Source organism: Olea europaea, chromosome 8 (genome assembly GCF_002742605.1).
Source record: "Olea europaea var. sylvestris chromosome 8, O_europaea_v1, whole genome shotgun sequence".
In the NCBI taxonomy this organism is placed as follows: domain Eukaryota; kingdom Viridiplantae; phylum Streptophyta; class Magnoliopsida; order Lamiales; family Oleaceae; genus Olea; species Olea europaea.
Genome location: NC_036244.1, coordinates 19,048,621 through 19,066,186, shown reverse-complemented (window position 1 = coordinate 19,066,186; position 17,566 = coordinate 19,048,621). Strand labels below are relative to the sequence as shown.

At 40.9% G+C, this 17,566-nt stretch overlaps 1 protein-coding gene across 1 annotated transcript; it reads right to left on the bottom strand.

The window, feature by feature from the left end:
* Window positions 1-6,580: 6,580 nt before the first annotated feature.
* Window positions 6,581-7,900, bottom strand: LOC111398398. The gene is made up of 2 exons (XM_023025309.1): window positions 7,047-7,900; window positions 6,581-6,977 (listed from the first exon to the last, which is right to left on the bottom strand). The coding sequence occupies exons 1-2, from the start codon at window positions 7,898-7,900 to the stop codon at window positions 6,581-6,583; spliced, it is 1,251 nt and encodes a 416-aa protein (XP_022881077.1).
* Between the last annotated feature and the right edge of the window lie 9,666 nt (window positions 7,901-17,566).

The window sequence follows — 17,566 nt, the reverse complement described above, 5'->3', positions numbered from 1 at the left end:
TTTCTAACTATAAAAGCTGCTGATCTATGTGGACTTTCTGATTTTTTAATTACTCCTAATTTTAATAAATCTTTTATATGCATTCTAAAGTCTTCCTGATCTTGATTTGTTGCTTCAATATTTTTTGTTTTTATTATATATTCTGGATTTTTAATTTTTAATTCACATAAAATTTTATCTTTTTCCCAATATTTTAATATATTTTCTCCTAAAATTTCTAATTTTTCTAATTTACTTATCATATTTTCTATATCTTGTTCTGTTATTAAAAGATTATAGATTTTTTCTATTTCTACAAATTCTAAGCATGATTCTTCATCTTTTTTAAAACTTTCATAATATTCTTCATATTCTTCTATAAAATTTTCAAATTCTTCTTTTTCTATTATCCCATATATATATATATATATATATAACTCTTTATTAATTAACACATGCCGTCTTTGATGATGATTTTTGTCAAAACACTTTTTTGAGTGCTTTGAAATGATGATAAAATATTAATATTTTTATCGTACATTTACATTTATTGTTTAAAATGTGATGGAAAAATATTATAGATGTTGACCCAAAAAAATGTTGCCAATAGATGTTGGACCCACCCACGCACACGTGAGTGAAAGTCTTACATGTTAAGACACGTGGACGGTCTAAAACGAACGGATCAGGGGCGTGGGAGTAGCTCAACGATGCGGGACGAGAACGTTCGGAATCCGGTGGGATGTTTGTAATCCAATTATACAATAATTATCAATCGGTGCTCATGAATGTGCATGTAAATATGTATGAACTCGTATTGTGTTGTAAAGCAATATGAAAGAGAGAGTAAAGTGTGGTTTCTTGTATTGATTCTTGTATTAGTCCTTCAATGTTACACAGGGGAAGTATTTATAGTGGTATGTGTGAAATGACAGCCATTGGATGAGGTGGCACGTGGCCTCTTCTCTTTAATTCAAACATCCAATCATAGGCATCATCCTTGACTTGCTAACTTGCTGCGCATTTATTACTTATGCAGAACCCCTATGCTAATGACAAAAACTTGACATGTATACTTATGACAAACGTTCAATCAATCATTCTAACAAGATATTTATGTATAAGATTTCTTGGGAGAAGTGATCATGGAAGACGTTCCTTTATGGTTCGGAGGCTTCTGCTTCGGATTCGGAGCTTCTGCCAGTAGTACTTCCGCTTTAGGGTTTCGGCTATCTTCACAGGCCTCGGCATGAAGGGCCTCGGCCATACAAACCACCTCGACTAAAGCGTCAAGTGGTTCAGATTGAGGGGCCATAGCCCAAGTAGGTTGGCCAAGTATGACAACACGTAACAATAGTCCCCCAAGTCCAAGTATAGTTATTTATGTAATGCATGGACTTTAATGAAGTAAATCCAGTGGGTTGGGTAAATTTTGAAAGAATTTTTGAACCATAAATAATAGTCTCCCAAGTCCAAGTATAGATATTTATATCATAGTTGGAGTTAGAATTTGCTGTTGCGGGTGAATGATGAAGAAGCCGAGGTGGTGGCATGAAGTGAATGTGTGAGGCTTGGGAGAACTGAAAGATGGAGATGAGCCGAGGTGGTTGGGAAGACCGAACCTACGAGGCTTGATGGCTGAATGTTGAAGGTGAAGCCGAGGTGGTTGGGAAACCGAACCTGCGAGATTTGATGGCTGAATGTTGAAGGTGAAGCCGAGGTGGTTGGGAAACCGAACCTGCGAGGTTTGATGGCTGAATGTTGAAGATGAAGTCGAGGTGGTTGGGGAGATCGGACTTGCGAGGCTTGATGGCTGAATTTTGAATATGAAGCCAAGGTGGTTGGTAACCGAACTTGCGAGGTTTGATGGCTGAATGTTGAAGATGAAGCCTAGGTGGTTGGAGAGACTGAACCTGAGAGGTTTGATGGCTCAACATTCAGCCGAGGTGGTTAGGGAGACCGAATCTGCGGGGCTTAATGGCTGAATGTTGAAGATGAAGCCGAGGTTCGTTGACAATAATTGTTCCTTGGCAGTTGTGCCAATGATTTGATGTTCTGCTCATGTTTTCGAGGAAAGGTGGCTGAACCGTTGCAACTTCCAAGGCGTCTGCTGCCACCGAATTAAAATCGTAATTATTAGAACAGCTGGAGCTTCTAGAAGCAGACGCGTTAGCTAAGGTTCATGGGAGACACGCTTAAATCAGAGGTGTAGGTTTGAAAAACCGTTTGAATTCTACGGCTCGGACTTGATTTAAAATGAAGGGTTTAGATTGAATGAGCTTCGATCTGACGGTGGGGGTTCGTCCTGACCCTTTATAAAAGGCGAGAGAACTCCCCTTTTCTGGATTTTCCAGCACTTGCAATCTGATTTCTTCTCTTAGAACTTAAACAGTCCGGCGTTGAGGTTGTCCGTTCACTGCTTTTTCGGCACATTCTGTTTGCGTAGTTTCCAGTAGGTATTTTTCACAGAAAATTCTCCTTTTACTGCGTTCTTAGTCATTTCTGAGATGGAGTCCACTTTGGGCAGGGAGTTGGTCACTGTAGCGTCCTTGGGCCATGAGGTTAGTCATAGGGGGGATTTCGAGATGGATAGGTATGCTATGGCTGAGGAGCCAGTAGACTATAGCGAAGAGTGAGGGCCGTCTAGGGTGCCTTCAAATATGACAGGGAAGAGGCTGGGGGAGATTAGGGAGAGGTACTGTGTGCCTCACTATGTGGAAATGTTAGTTCTCGAAGCCCATAAGTGGGCCTGTTATTCGAGGCCGGGCTGTGTGGTAGTGAGTGAATACCTGTTTAAGGCAGGTATGCGTCTTCCTTTGCACCCCTTCTTTAGGGCGATGCTAAGAACTTCATGCTGTCGTCGACCCAAGTTCTGCCAAACGGGTGGAGCCAGTTGGTGGGCTCGTACTTCCTGTGGAAGGAAGTATCACTTGGGGAGGACATGCCTCTCCACATCTTCATGACCCTATTCCAGCCTAGGGTAATAGGGAAGGAGTTGAAGGGGTGGTATTACCTAAGTCCTTGGAGGGCTCATGTACCATTCGTGGTGGGATTTCCTTCTTCCATCAAGGGGTGGAAGGAGTCTGTGTGCGAGGTAAGTGGCAGGCAGTGAAGGGGGACAAAGCCCTGGCTTGCACAGTACCGACCCAGTACTACGAAGATCGTGAGTCTCCCAGCCCAAGTTTGTAATCTGTATTAAAATTTTTATTTTTCTAACTGTTGAAGCGTCCTTTGCAGATAGTAGTACGAGGTTCGAGCTGAGCAGGGTGGAGTTTGAGGTGATAGAGGACATTTACAAGAGACCTCTGAAGCTTTGCCACTTCGACCACCTCATCGACAGAAGTCGTTATTTCCTCGACTTTGAGCTAATGGCCTCCAATGGTATGAAGCTCCCATACTTATATATTTTTGTGTTTTCATTTTGATACTAACAAGCTGTGTTCTGCAAACAAGTTTAAGAGAAGGAGTACCCAGCTCCTGACATGGCATCCATACTTAAGGAAACCTCTACTGTGAAGGCGAGGCCCCTAAAGCCGGGGTCAACTGGCGCTAAGGAGGTCTAAGGCAGAGTGGAGCGTCTCTCCAAGGATAGCATATCGCGAGCTTCCGAAGAGGGGACCCTCCAGAGGCCAGAAAAGTCCAAGGAGCCTCGGGGCAAGGAAAAAGTCTCTGAGGAGCCTAAGAAGATGAAGCTGGTGCACGTCTCCAGCTCGTCTGGCAAATTCGGGAGTTCTATGTCCTAAGGCAAAGAAGCCGGGCAGCCGAAGCTACTGGAAGCCGCCTTGAAAGCGATTAAAATTGAAATGGTTAGGCGTGTTGAGGCTGAAGAGGCGAGGGAGGAGGCTGCAAAATAGAAGCCTACTCGAGTACAAGGGAAGTCTCTGAGCTTCCTTGCCGACAGGGAGGAGCCTCTGGCCCCAGTTTTGGTGGAGGCCCTGTCACCTGAGATCCAAAGCGTTACTGAAAGTTTTATAAATTCTGGATAAATCGATGGCAGTTGAACGCATCCGCCCACGATGCCACGGACTTGACGAAGGCTCTTGTGAGCCAAAGTCTTAGGACCTTTGGCCTCGCACTGGAGTGCAGGGAAGCCCTCATTGACTTTCAGACGAGGACCCAGTCCTCTGAGAGGAAGGCTGCCTTCCTTGCAGAGGAGCTGAAGGTAGCTAGGGCCAAGGTGAAGAAGCTAGGGCCCAAAAACTTGAAGAATCGGCCAAGCTGGAGTCTGCCTTAGCTCAGATAGAGGCATTGAAGAAGGAGGTACATGAGTCCCAGTCTGAGGTTGCCTCCTTGACTAAGAAGGTGGAGGTTTCCAATGACCACCATAAGGTAACAGTCGAAGCCTTGGAGAATGCTAAGAGGGAGCTGGCAGGGGCCCAAGATTCATACAAGTATATCGAGGGCCAAATTAAGTGGTACGTCGATGACGCAACCCACGGTAGGGAGGAAGCCCAAAATGCAAGGGAGGAAGCAGTGAAAGACTACATCGCCAACTTCCACAATACCGTAGAGTACCAGAGCTTCAGCACTTACTGGAAGAATTTTGCTTATGCTAAAGTGATGGAGCGGGCTGAGGAGTTGTATCCCAATTAGGATCTGTTGCAACTCAGGTCGGAGTTTGTGGACGAAGTGCCTCAAACCCCAGCTGATGAAGTGGTGGGAGATGAAGTAGCAGAGGTAGAAAAAGCAGATTCTAATGCTCAAGCTGTGGAAGTCCTAGCTGCTGAGGCACCTCCATCATCTTCCCAGGTTTAGGATAGTTTTCTTTTTAGTTATGCATGATGTACTGGCCTCAGGCCCCCTTTTTGTAATATCAGTTGAAAATCAATATAATCTCTTTTTCATTCAATGTTGTTTCTTTCTCTTAAGTGTGTTGGCCTCGTCAAGTAATTGAACATAATGTTGACTGAAGGATTAAATAACTTTAACTAGATATCTTAACTCCAATCACTTGAACAGATGAATTGTATGCAAGCCTCACGAGTTATGACCAATATTGGACTTAAGCAAATGAATTATACTTAAGCTTAATAACTGTAACCTGAAGAGATATTAAGAATAAATCATTGCAGCCGAACTGGGAATATTATTCTGATTCAAGTGTATGAGCCTCGGAGTTCAGGCGAGGTGGCCCAGAGATGGACGATGGCCTCTCTTCCCAATATGGCGGATGGTGCAGCCATGTTGAGGCTTCGGAAAAGAGAGGTATGTGCATGCGCCTCGAAATTCAAGCGAGGGTGACCCAGAGATGGGACACTGGCCTCTACTCCGAGGTGACGATACTTCCCAATATGGTGGATGGTGCAACCATGTTGAGGCTTCTCCCTTTAGCGTTCAACTTCGTCAAAGGGAGGCTAGTGCATATGCCTCAGAGTTCAAGCGAGGTGGCCCAAAGATGGGACACTGGCCTTTCCTCCGAGATGACGACGCTTCCCAACATGGTGGATGGTGCAGCCATGTTGAGGCTTCTCCCCTTGGCGTTTAGCCTCGTCGAAGGGAGGCATGTACATGCGCCTCGGAGTTCAAGCGAGGTGGCCCAGAGATGGGGCGCTTGCCTCTCCTCCGAGGTGAGGAAGTAATGCGACACGTTAATTTAATCATAGAATTTTATTGAACCATAGAAATGTTACAAGAGTTGGGAAAGATTGTCCAGCGAGGTAGTACATTCGTTGGTAACAAATTCTGAGGTGCTCGATGTTCCATGGATGGGGCTGGGCCTTGCCGTCCATGTCTTCAATCCAGTAAGTCCCAAGCCAAATTTCTTCTCTGATTTTATATGGCCCTTCCCAGTTCGGACCTAGGGAACCAGAACCAGGTTCCTTTAGGGAGAGGAAGACTCTCCTAAGGACCAAGTCGTTGACTCGGAATGATCTCTTCTTTACCTTTGAGTTAAAGTACTTTGTCATCTTTCTTTGGTATATGGTGAGCTGCAGCTGGGAATTATCTCTTCTCTCTTCGATGAAGCCGAGATCACACCTCCGAAGCTCATCGTTTGTTATTTCACTAAAATACAGACGTCTTGGAGACGGAAATCCGACCTCAACGGGGCTCATTGCCTCAGTACCATATGCCATGAGGAAAGGTATTTTCCCGGTTGGCGTCCTCGTGGTGGTTCGAATTGCCCAAAGAACTTGTGGTAGCTCGTCCACCTAAGCCCCATTTTGGCACATCAAGCTTCCTTTTCAAGACGTGTTTGATTGTTTTGTTCACAGCCTCAACTTGGCCATTTGCTTATGGGTGGTGAGGCGTGGAGAAATGCTTTTTGATGCCAAGTTTTTTCCATAGTGCTCTGACTGTCTTGTTGTGAAATTGTCTACCGTTGTCTGAGACGATTGAGTAGGGAATCTCGAACCGGCATATAATATTCTTCCACAGGAACTTGGAAGTGTTTGCTTCTGTGATTTTTGCCAGTTGTTCAGCCTCAACCCATTTCGTAAAGTAATCAATGGCCACAATTGCAAAGATTGCACCTCATTTACCTTTCAATAGAGGACCTATAAGGTCCACACCCTATTTCAAGAAAGGCCAAGGGTTGAGACCGCAGTCAAATCCTCGACGATTGCCTTTGTACCGAAGAGAATCGTTGATATTTGTCACGCTTTCATGCAAACTCGAGGGCATCCCTTTTCAGGGTAGGCCAGTAGTACCCTTGCCACAATATCTTTTGTGCCAAAGATAGACCTCCGAAGTGATTGCCGCACACGCTCTCATGGACTTCTCTTAATATGTAAGTAGCATCTTCTCTCCCAACACATCCTAAGAGTGGGGAGGAAAAGCTCTTTTTATAGAGAACATCATCAATGAAAAGGAAGTAGGCTAACCTCCTCCTTAGCTTGTAGGCCTCATGCTTGTTAGTGGAAAGTACCTGATCTTTGAGGTATGCTACAATTGGCTGCATCCAAGTAGGAGTTCCAGCGACCCACATTACATTGGGGGCCTCGGTGGACGGCAGGAGGAGGTGCTTTATAGGTACTACTATGAGTAGTTCTGAATCCTTGCTGATAGTGAGCTTGGAGAGTGCATCCGCATAAGAATTTTCGATGCGAGGGATTTAGGTTAGTTCAAACCTTTCAAAGGATGGGATGAGGTTCATCACTATTTTCAAGTAGAAAGCCATCGTTTTGTCCTTGGCTGAGAAGTTACCATTTACTGGGCTAACAACTAGCTGGGAGTTACTGTTGATAAGTAGCCTCTTTACTTGCATGTCCTTGGCCAGCCTGAGGCCTGCAAGAAGTGCCTCATATTCTGCTACATTGTTGGTGAGTTTGAACCTGAACCTCACCGCTGAGTTTAGCTTGTGACCTTCAGGGCTGATGAGGACAACTCCAGCACCTGAGCCGGCATCCCCGGTCGACCCATCAATGAATAAGTTCCACGTAGGGGGCTCGACGGGTTCCATGATTTCATCTACCTTGGGTAAATTGGCGAATTCTGCCACAAAGTCAGCTAAGGCTTGACCCTTGATGGCTGTCCTAGCCTTGAACATGAGGTCAAATTCACTTAGCTCCACTGTCCACTTCAATAATCTTCCTGAGGCATCGGACTTTTGGAGCACTTGCCTTAGGGGAAAGTTTGTCAACACATGAATGGTATGAGCTTGGAAGTAGGGTCTCAATTTCCTGGAGGCCATGATCAAGGCCAAAGTGAGCTTCTCCATATCGGGGTAACGGGTTTCCGGAGATAGGAGTGCTTTACTTGTATAGTAAACAGGAAGTTGGGTGGTTCCCTCTTCTCGGGTTAGAATCGAACTGATGGCCTCATTGGAGATGGCCAGATATAGCTGTAGGATCTCATCGAGCTTCGATTTGGAGAGGAGGGGGGCCTGCCCCAGGTGCATTTCCAGGCCTTGGAAGGCCTTTTCATATTCCTCATTCCATTGGAACTTCTTCCCAGCTTTCAGCACTTTAAAAATGGGAGGCATTTATCTGTAGCTTTGGAGACGAAGCGGCTAAGTGCGGCCACTCGTCCAGTCAAACTTTGCACTTCTTTTGGCTTTTGGGGAGACCTTATCTTGTATAGGGCCTCAATCTTCTCAGGGTTGGCTTCAATTCCACGTTGATTGACCATGTATCCTAAGAATTTGCCGGAGGCCACTCCAAAGGTGCACTTGAGGGGGTTGAGCCTCATCCTATATCTTCTCAAGATTTGGAAGGTGCTGTTGAGGTGTGTTATGTGATCCTCAGCCTCCAAACTTTTCACCAACATGTCGTCCACGTATACCTCCATTATCTTGCCGATTAGGTTTGTAAACATTTTGTTGACGAGCCTTTGGTAAGTCGCTCCGGCGTTTTTCAACCCCAAGGGAATCATCCTATAACAATAAAGGCCTCGGTCTGTGATGAAAGAGGTGTGCTCCTCATCGGCCAGGTGCATGGGTATTTGGTTGTAACCGGAGTATACGTCCATAAAGCTGAACAACTCATGCCCAGCCATGGATTCTACTAGTTGGTCAATCCTTGAGAGAGGAAAGCTGTCTTTTGGACAAGCTCTGTTGAGGTTGGTGAAGTCGATGCATACCCTCCACTTGCCGTTGTGTTTTTTCACTAAAATCGGGTTGAAGACCCACCTCGGATATGTAGCCTCCCTGATGAAGCCGTTTTGGATGAGCTTCTAAACCTCTTCTTTCAGAGTTTCGTACCTTTCAGGATTGAGGGCTCTCCTTTTTTGTCTGTGCGGGGCAAACTTAGGATCGACTTTCAAGTGGTGGCAACTGACCTTGGGGTCTATGCCTACCATGTCCTCATGCCTCCAAGCAAAGACATCAAGATTCCTACTTAGAAAATCCTTAATCTTTTCCTTCAAAATGTTGGATAAGCCATTGCCTACTTTCAGCACCCTGGATGGTCTCGGGGGTCTATCGAGAAGCTCTCAAGTTCCTTAACTGGGGATGCTTGAGGTTCGTGTTCAATTATGCGGGGATTAATCTCATCAATGACCAATATCTCCGGACTGGGTGGTACATCAATCATATCGATATCTTCTTGTTCGGTGGGAGCATCACCAGTAACGTCCCAGGGCTCTACCTTTTTTTATAGAGTTTAGATAACACTCTCTCGATCCCCTTTGATCACCTCTCACCGTTGCCACCCCATTTTTCGTCGAGAATTTCATGCATAGGTGGTGGATGGAAGTGACTGCTCCCAATTCTTTTAGGGCTGGCCTACCTAATACTCTATGGTAGGCCGATCGACTGTCAACAATGAGGAACTCCATGAAGTTCATCGTAGTTTGGGGAGACTCTCCCATCTCCACCGCAAGTGTTATCTTTCCCCTTGGAGTGGTGCTATCTCTAGTGAATTCGTACAGAGGAGTTATGGTGGGTGTCAACTGATGATCTAATATCATCTTATCAAAGGCGGATACGAATAGAATGTTGACAGAGCTACCGTTGTCAACTAACATTCGCTTGAGCCCATTTCGGGCTATGACGGCTCTCACAACAAGTGCATCGCAATGGGGGTAGTGAACTCCTTCGGTGTCCTCCTGGGTGAAGATAATGGGTGGAACTTGGTTCCTCCGGGAGCTGCTGTCCACAATGTAGCTTGCTAAAGGGGGGTGTTTAGCCTCCCGGGCGTAATTCCTTTTGGCGTTTCATGTCTCACCGCTAACATATAGGCCTCCAAATATGGTATCTATTTCGTGGATAGGGGCCTCATCCTGGGCTTGTCGGTTTCTTCGGTGCCTGCGTCCTTCCCTGGGCCTCTTCGTATCACACTCCCTTCATCGTGGGGAAACATCCCTTTGGCGGGGAGCAGCCTCCTCACACCCACGTCGATTGTCGTGCCTAGACGGGGGCCTGTTAGCCTGGGGTGATTCATTTCTGTCCCTAGGGGGTTCCAGCCAGGAGCAGTGCACATAGTCTCGGCAATCCGCTGTGTCGTGTCCATAGGACCGGTGGTGTACATAGTATCCCTGTGGGTTTTGATTTGACCTATTTCTAGGTCCCAAACCCCGACCTCGACCTCTCCCCCTATGGGATCCTTGTAGGATTTTCGTCTGCTGGGTGTCAATAATTGGGTTGATATCCTCATATGCCACAGTAGGAACCGTGTTCAAAGTGGTGGTGGCAAGTGTTTGGCCAAAACTCTCATTTCCAGCCCGGTTCATTTGGTAGTTCATCAGGTAGGAGGTCGGCCCTCTAGCACGCTGCCTTTGAGGAGGTGGGAGGCCTCTACTTGCCATGTTCCTATGCTCAATCAATTCTTCATTGATGATTTTCCGCCTTATCATCTCGAGTAGGGCATCATAGGTGGTGGGATCTTGATTTTGTACGTCCCTCCAGAATAGGGTATTCATGTTCAGACCTCCCCTTAGTGCGGATAGTGCCTCACGATCGGTGACTTGCACGCAATACGTCATCTCATCGGTGAAGCGTGATATGAAGCTCTTTAGAGACTCCCTATATGCTTGTCTCATGTCTTGGAGACGCTGGATGGGGGCTTCTCCTTCTTGTTTACTGCGAACCTCTTCAAGAATGTTGTCTTGAACTAGAACAAGCTTCTTATGCTCCCAGGTGGTAACCTACTATACCAAATTTCAGCCGCTCCACTAAGTCTCAAATGGAAAGCTCTGCACATCACAACTGGGGTGACGCCCCTTAGGCTCATGTGAGTTTTATAAGCATTCAGGTGCTTCTCTGGGTCGCCTCTTCCGTCATACTTTGGTATCTTTGGCATTACATAGTGGCTTGGAACCTGGCACTCCTTAGTTCCCTTGAGAACGGCAAATTCTCATCGTCGTCGTTCAAGTCACAGGACCTCTGCTGCTCATCTGAATCGTATTCATCGACCTCATGTCGTGGTTGGTGGTGAGAGGTTCCGGGACGATTCCTAGCCTCTTCCTCCCTTCTCTGGCGCCTATTTCTAGGCGGAGCAACATGGGGGACATTTTCATGCCTTTTTCTGGTTGCAGGGGCATTAGAGGTGGAGGCGGTGGCCTTGTCCAAGGCTCGTGAGTCTGCTGTTGCCTAAGCCTCAGTTCAGCGGGGCTAATTCTGTCAAATACACTGCTTGCCCTCCTATGTCTTGACTCTTGCTCATACGGAGGTGGGAAGTTATCATGGTTCAATGGGACCTCAGTGGGTCGGCCAGAAGCGTAGTTGGAAGAAACATCAATTTCCACTTCCCTTTCAAATGGGCTTCCACCTCGGTTATAGTCAGGTGAGGCAGCTCTATGACTTTGAATTTCATCTTCTTGCTGGTAGTGCCCTTGAGGGGCGTATGGAGGAATGGGGAAGCCTCCCTGGCCCTGCATTTGGGCCATGAGCTCCCTCATAGCCAAGTTTTGACTAGTAATATCCCTCATGTTGGCCGCCATGACAGCCATTTCTCTTGACAGCCATGCCGTCGCCTGCATTCCACCTCTTCTTTGATGGTGGTGGAGTCTTTGCCGAGCTGCTGGGGCAGCGAGTGGAAGAGGCACATTTGCGTTTTCTCTTATCCTCCTGGGGGATGTGTCTTCGTTTGAACTCATTTTCTTTTTGTTTGACTCTTCAGATTTTGCTAAGTTGTGGGGCTTTCTCATGTTCTTTTCCAAGAACAAATTTTTTTTAAAGGGGGATGCCAAAATGTTCTTTAATAAGCTTTCACCACAAGGCTGTTCGTGGTTATGGTATGGTTTCCCACAGATGGTGCCAATCTGTTGACCCCAAAAAATATTTCCAACAGATGTCGGACTCACCTGCGCACACGTGAGCGAAGGTCCTACACGCTAAGACACGTGGACGGTCTAGAACGAACGGATCAGAGGCATGGGAGTAGCTTAACGACGCAGGACAAGAACGTTCGGAATTCTGCGGGATGTTCGTAATTCGATTGTACAATAGTTACCAATCGGTGCTCATGAATGTGCATGTAAATATGTATGAACTCGTATTGTGTTGTAAAGCAATATGAAAGAGAGAGTAAAGTGTGGTTTCTTGTATTGATTTTTGCAATATTTCTTCAATGTTACACAAGGGAAGTACTTATAGTGGTACATGTGAAATGGCAGCCATTGGATGAGGTGGCACGTGGCCTCATCTCTTTAATTCAAATATCCAATCCTAGGCATCATCCTTGACTTGTTAGTTTGCTGTGCATTTATTGCTTATGCAGAATCCCCATGCTAATGACAAGACTTGACATGTATACTTATGACAAACATTCCATCAATCATTCTAACAAGATCTTTATGTAGAAGATCTCTTGGGAGAAGTGATCATGGAAGACGTTCCTTCATGGTTCGGAGGCTTCTGCTTTGGCTTCGGATTCGGGGCTTCTGCCACTCACGTAATACTTCCGCTTTAGGGTTTCGGCTATCTTCACAGGCCTCGGCATATGAGACTCGGCATGAAGGGCCTCGGCCATACAAACCACCTCGACTAGAACACCACATGATTCGAATTGAGTGGGCCATAGGCCCAAATAGGTTGACTAAGTATGACAACACGTAACAATAAAGATTTTACCAATCAAATGAAAATGAAAAACAAAAACTCAATGATTCTTGCTTTTCAGAGATTTTGCCAAAGATCTATGTTAACTAAATTCTAAATAATGTAAACATTGTATTCATCCCAATAAATTCTTAATATCCACTTCATTTTTTATGCTTTATTTTTCAATAGCTAAATGAGACAATTTGTGTCCATGCATTTTTTCATAATTGATAATTGATAAAGTATTCCACATAATCAACTAGTTCTACAACGAAATCAGGTGACACTAGGCAAGTTTCATGTTGTTTATAACCATTTTTTTTGATAAAATTTTAATACAAAAATTGGGATTGCCAGTATAATTATAATGCATGATGGGAGCAAGATTAAAGAAGAATCATAAAACGACTTGATATATGAAAAAAGATTCATCGACAAAACCGTTGAAAATGGAATTCTGTTCGATCTTTTATTGAGTATATGGGCTTTCTATGCGAAAATTGCGAACTTACTCTATTGTTGGAAAAAAAAAATACAAGAGCAAAAACTTTCCCTTCCCCTCTCAAATATCAGTTTTTGTAATTGTATTTAATTGCTCGTATACCATAAGAATGCAAATTAGAGTATCAATTACTTCAATGATCACGAAATTTTGAATAATTATTTCGGTAGACAAATAGTTACTGAATTTATATTCTTACAATAATGATCACTCTCAAGTTTCATACGGTTGCATTTATTGTCGCTCGATAAAAACATTAATTTTAAATCTTATGTGACACCATTAAGTCTCAACATGACACTAAACTTTAATATTTATTAGGTCAAGTCAGTAAAAATCATTGTTCAAAAAATGTGAATTTACTATACAATTTACATCGAATAAATTCAAACAAAACTAAAACCTCATTACGTTTCTCATCCAAACTTGTTTAATCCTGAATTTCTAACTCTCAAATTTTGCTATATATTAGACATAATGAATAAAGTCGTTTGGTGATACATTGGCATTGAGTCTCACGCAAAATTTAAAGTTAATTTTGTTGACCAAATAACTATGAATATAATAATTAGAAACTTAAGTGACTGTTACTACTACAAAGTAAATTCAATGACCGTTGACATAATTATTCAAAATTTCAGTGACAATAGGCATAAATTAACCCCATATTAAAAGAAAAGTAAAATCTATCTCAAGTATTAATTGAATAGTAAATAAAAAGCTATGAGCCCTCCAAATTTAACGACCTACAAAAATCATTTTTGCCACAATAGCTTATGGCGATGTTTAGAACATGTAGATTAAAAGGGGTATCTAATAAATTGGTAAAAAGGATAAATTATAAACAATTATATACAAAAGTTATAAACAAGATATAATGGTTTGAACTATTTAGCTTTTAAGACGGAACTCAAGTAATAGTTCATGATGCTTAAACAAGTCATTTTATCCATCTAGAAACTCAAACGAGCCATTTACTTTCAAGATTGTTATCAACAAACCACCATCTAGTAAATCTCTCTTGAAAACGAGTATCATGATGAATTATAAAAGTAATATTTTAATTTTATTCGTATGTGGGCTTGTAAATCCGAGAAATATTTATGTAGATAGTGAAAGGTTCAAAAGCTACATAATGAGCACAATCATTCAATATGGAGTTGTTTGCTCGTAGGCTCGCAATTGAGTCAAACACATCCTACTTTGAATTGACTTCCCATCAAAGAATGTGCTTCAAGTACTAGTGAATGTGAATCGACGTGTAATGTTATAGCAATAGTCTTAAGATATCAAGAAATCCCACCAAACTTTGCTCCCCTAAATTTTTTTGTCAGTGTTGAGAGTGGGAGAGTCAGAAGCCTAGGGATGTCAATCAAACTCATCGACTTGGCTCAAGACTCGGTAGACCCGAGCCCCATTTTGAGGACACACTGGCCCGTGAGCCTTTATAATAATAAAAAAAATTTAATTGTGAATGGTAGCAAACTGCTGACTTTTAAGGCAGCCAACTATTGCAGCTTAATATATATAAAGGCCTTGCCCGGCTCAGCTCGGCTCATTGACATCCCTACAGAAACCTAATCATCTTTAGACTATCAATATTACATAGATTGTAAATATTGTTAATCAAACATCACTGAAAAGTATATACCAATATGGAAATCTAGAATAAAAAGATTACATGTGATGAGAATCATGGAGGGCAAGCTAGCAAGAACTCATTGTATGTTTCGAATTGATACGGATCAATTAGAAGAGAAAATTCTGAACTAATTAAAAAATGAAAGGAATACGAAATATGTGCAAAAACGTAAAGGATGTACAAAAATGCATATATAACTTTCTGCTCTGTAGTCGCATTTTTGGCCATGAGTACAATTCAAAAAAGTTTTGATTCTACGCAAGTTCATCGGATGACTATGTCAAACTTTGAGGTCAAAATCGATTGTTTAGGGGTCTATTTTGGTGTTTTTATGTTTTGAATTAGTTTAAGGGTATTTTTGTTATTTGTAGTATTTTAATTTTATTCAGATTTGTTTTGTAATTTTCTAGTTTATTTGGATTTGTCTTCATAATTAGAGTTTTGTTTTGATTATGAGTTTATTTTATGCCTATAAAGGCTCATTTATTGTACAATAAAGACATTAATTTTTTAGAATTAATCATAATGTGAAAATTTTCACTTTCTTTCTTAACTGAACATTACTTATCAAATATTTTCAATATTTGTAGTGTTCAAACTATCCGAACTTATCGAAGATTCATACTCTTTATAGCGTTCAATAGTTTCATAGCAAGGTTAGTAGTTTTTGAGATCACGAGATCAAGATATTGTTTGGGATTGTCTTGGTTCTTTGATTCAATAAATTATTGGGTCAAATTTCAAACCTAAATTTTAACTTTATTGGGGTTGTGATTCAATCTTTTATGAGTTTCGTAGCTACTATTACTACATGGATTCACATCAACATATTTGTAGAAAAAGAAAACAATCATCATCTTGAGTATTCAACACATTTTACAAAGACATTTTGCAATATTATTTACAAAATGAGTTTTAATCCATTATAATAAAAAGAGTCTTATGCAACAAGCAAAAAACATTGCGAAAGACCTTTTGCAACGTCTAAACATATGTTGCGGGTTTCGATGTGTCATAGAGCAGAAGAATACGACAGCGTCCAAAGACCATAGATAAAAGCCTTTAGTGATCACTGTCTTATTTTTGTACAATATTCATTTTCTAGTTGATTTTATTTAATTTTGCAACATATTCTTGTTTTGTTGTCTTAATATCATTTTGCAATATTTATTAACTATTGTGTTTAGTTTTTTGGAACTTTTTCTATTGTTATTATTGTCCTTTTTGGAATTTTTTTAATGTTGTCTTTAGCTTATTTACAATATTTTTTGAGTGTTGTCTTTACTTTTGTACTCACTTTTTATAACATTTATTTCCCATTGTCTTTGCTTTTATCCTTATCTCTTGTAACATTTTTTTTTTTTGGACATTATTGTAGTTCATTTACATTTTTTTGTTTTGCTTTTATAGTAATTTATGCAAATTAACCAGCAAATTTAAGGATATCTTATGGAAATCATGAAGTTAAGAATAATTTCATTATGAATTCTTAAATCCACAAAAAATAAAAACGTAACAAATAATTTTTGAATCCATACAAAAGAAAATATAATTGCTCATATTTCTATGCAATTTTGGTAACCCTCCATGATGGTTCAAATAATTCCTCTAACCTCATGAACTGGGACATATGGTATGGTTTGCTGCTAAGTGGGCATATAACATATAGGAGCAATTTCATGAACATTGCAAAATGAGACAATGGTAACATTTATTAAAATATTATTGCAAAATCTCAATTTATATGTTGCAAAAAGTCATTTTTCTTGTAGTGATATCTCATAAACAACTCTAGTTCTGTTGTTTGCGCTAGTTTATCTCAACTTATTGAAATATTTTATTATGACAATTTACACGTCGAGATATTTTGTTGTTAACAAAGAGGTACATAAATGAGTATAAGAATAGACATGCATGGATAATATTGGTATTTTGGTGTAGGAGATTGTAATGGATGACCAAAAAATGTTCTAGATAATCATGGTTGCATGATATGCCAGTTTTATTTTGATTTATTTTTTGTCAAAAATGAGGATTTTAATTATATTTATAGTCGAAACTCCTTATACTGAATGGTAGATATTGACTTAAATCTACGGTTGGTATAGACTACATTTCATATTCCACCGAAATATTTAAGAAACTTCAATGGAGTACCCCCATTATTATGACTTAACAAAATTCTTACAATTTTTTATAGCATTCTAGTTAAAATATTCTCGACTCTTGATTTTTCTATGAATTTCTGTACAGTTATTTATTTTATTAAGCCTTGACTCTTCTATTATATCACATTGTTTGGTATCCATTTGGGATTCACATCTCGCACTTGCTCAGCCAAAGATGCATATAAATGATTCATTTGGAAAAATCTCAATTGTTACAATACCCCTTTTTGCATAAATTTGAATATTCAATATATTTATGCTGATACATGGCATAAAAACTAATATTTTATTCACATAGTTGAATGTTTAACATTGAGATATCGATACATTTGAACAGTTGAAATTTTTGAGTTTGGCTCATTTGAAACTTTTTGATTCTCATTTTAAAGTTTAATTTATTATAACTATGAGACACAAAAGATAAAGAGAAATATTTGATACCTGAATTTTGATTTACATTAGTTGACTATTTACGGGCTTAAAAGTACATAATATCAAAATATAAGTAAAATTTTCTCACAAAGAATCGTACAATAGATTAAAAACCACAAGCCCTCCAAATTAAAGATATACAAGTATCATTCTTACCACAAAAAGCGAACTTTGATGATAATAACAATAAAAATAATTTATGTCAGATTCACACGAGGCTATCAAACAGTTTGATTTTCTAAACCCCCTTATTTGAAACTCATTTTTCTCAAATTCATTTTCGACCATATATTCTTCTAATAACTTTTCCTATATGTGTATATATATATATATATATATGTGTGTATATATATATATGTATATATATATATGTATATATATATATATATATATATGTATATATATATATATATATATAACAACCC

Bases quoted from the DNA above. Each gene is read 5' to 3' on its own strand.
- LOC111398398 (XM_023025309.1), bottom strand. From the start codon at position 7,900: ATGCCTCCCATTTTTAAAGTGCTGAAAGCTGGGAAGAAGTTCCAATGG. The intron at 6,978-7,046 runs GTTTGAACTAAC...GCTCACTATCAG, and splicing joins CTCATCCCATCCTTTGAAAG to CAAGGATTCAGAACTACTCA.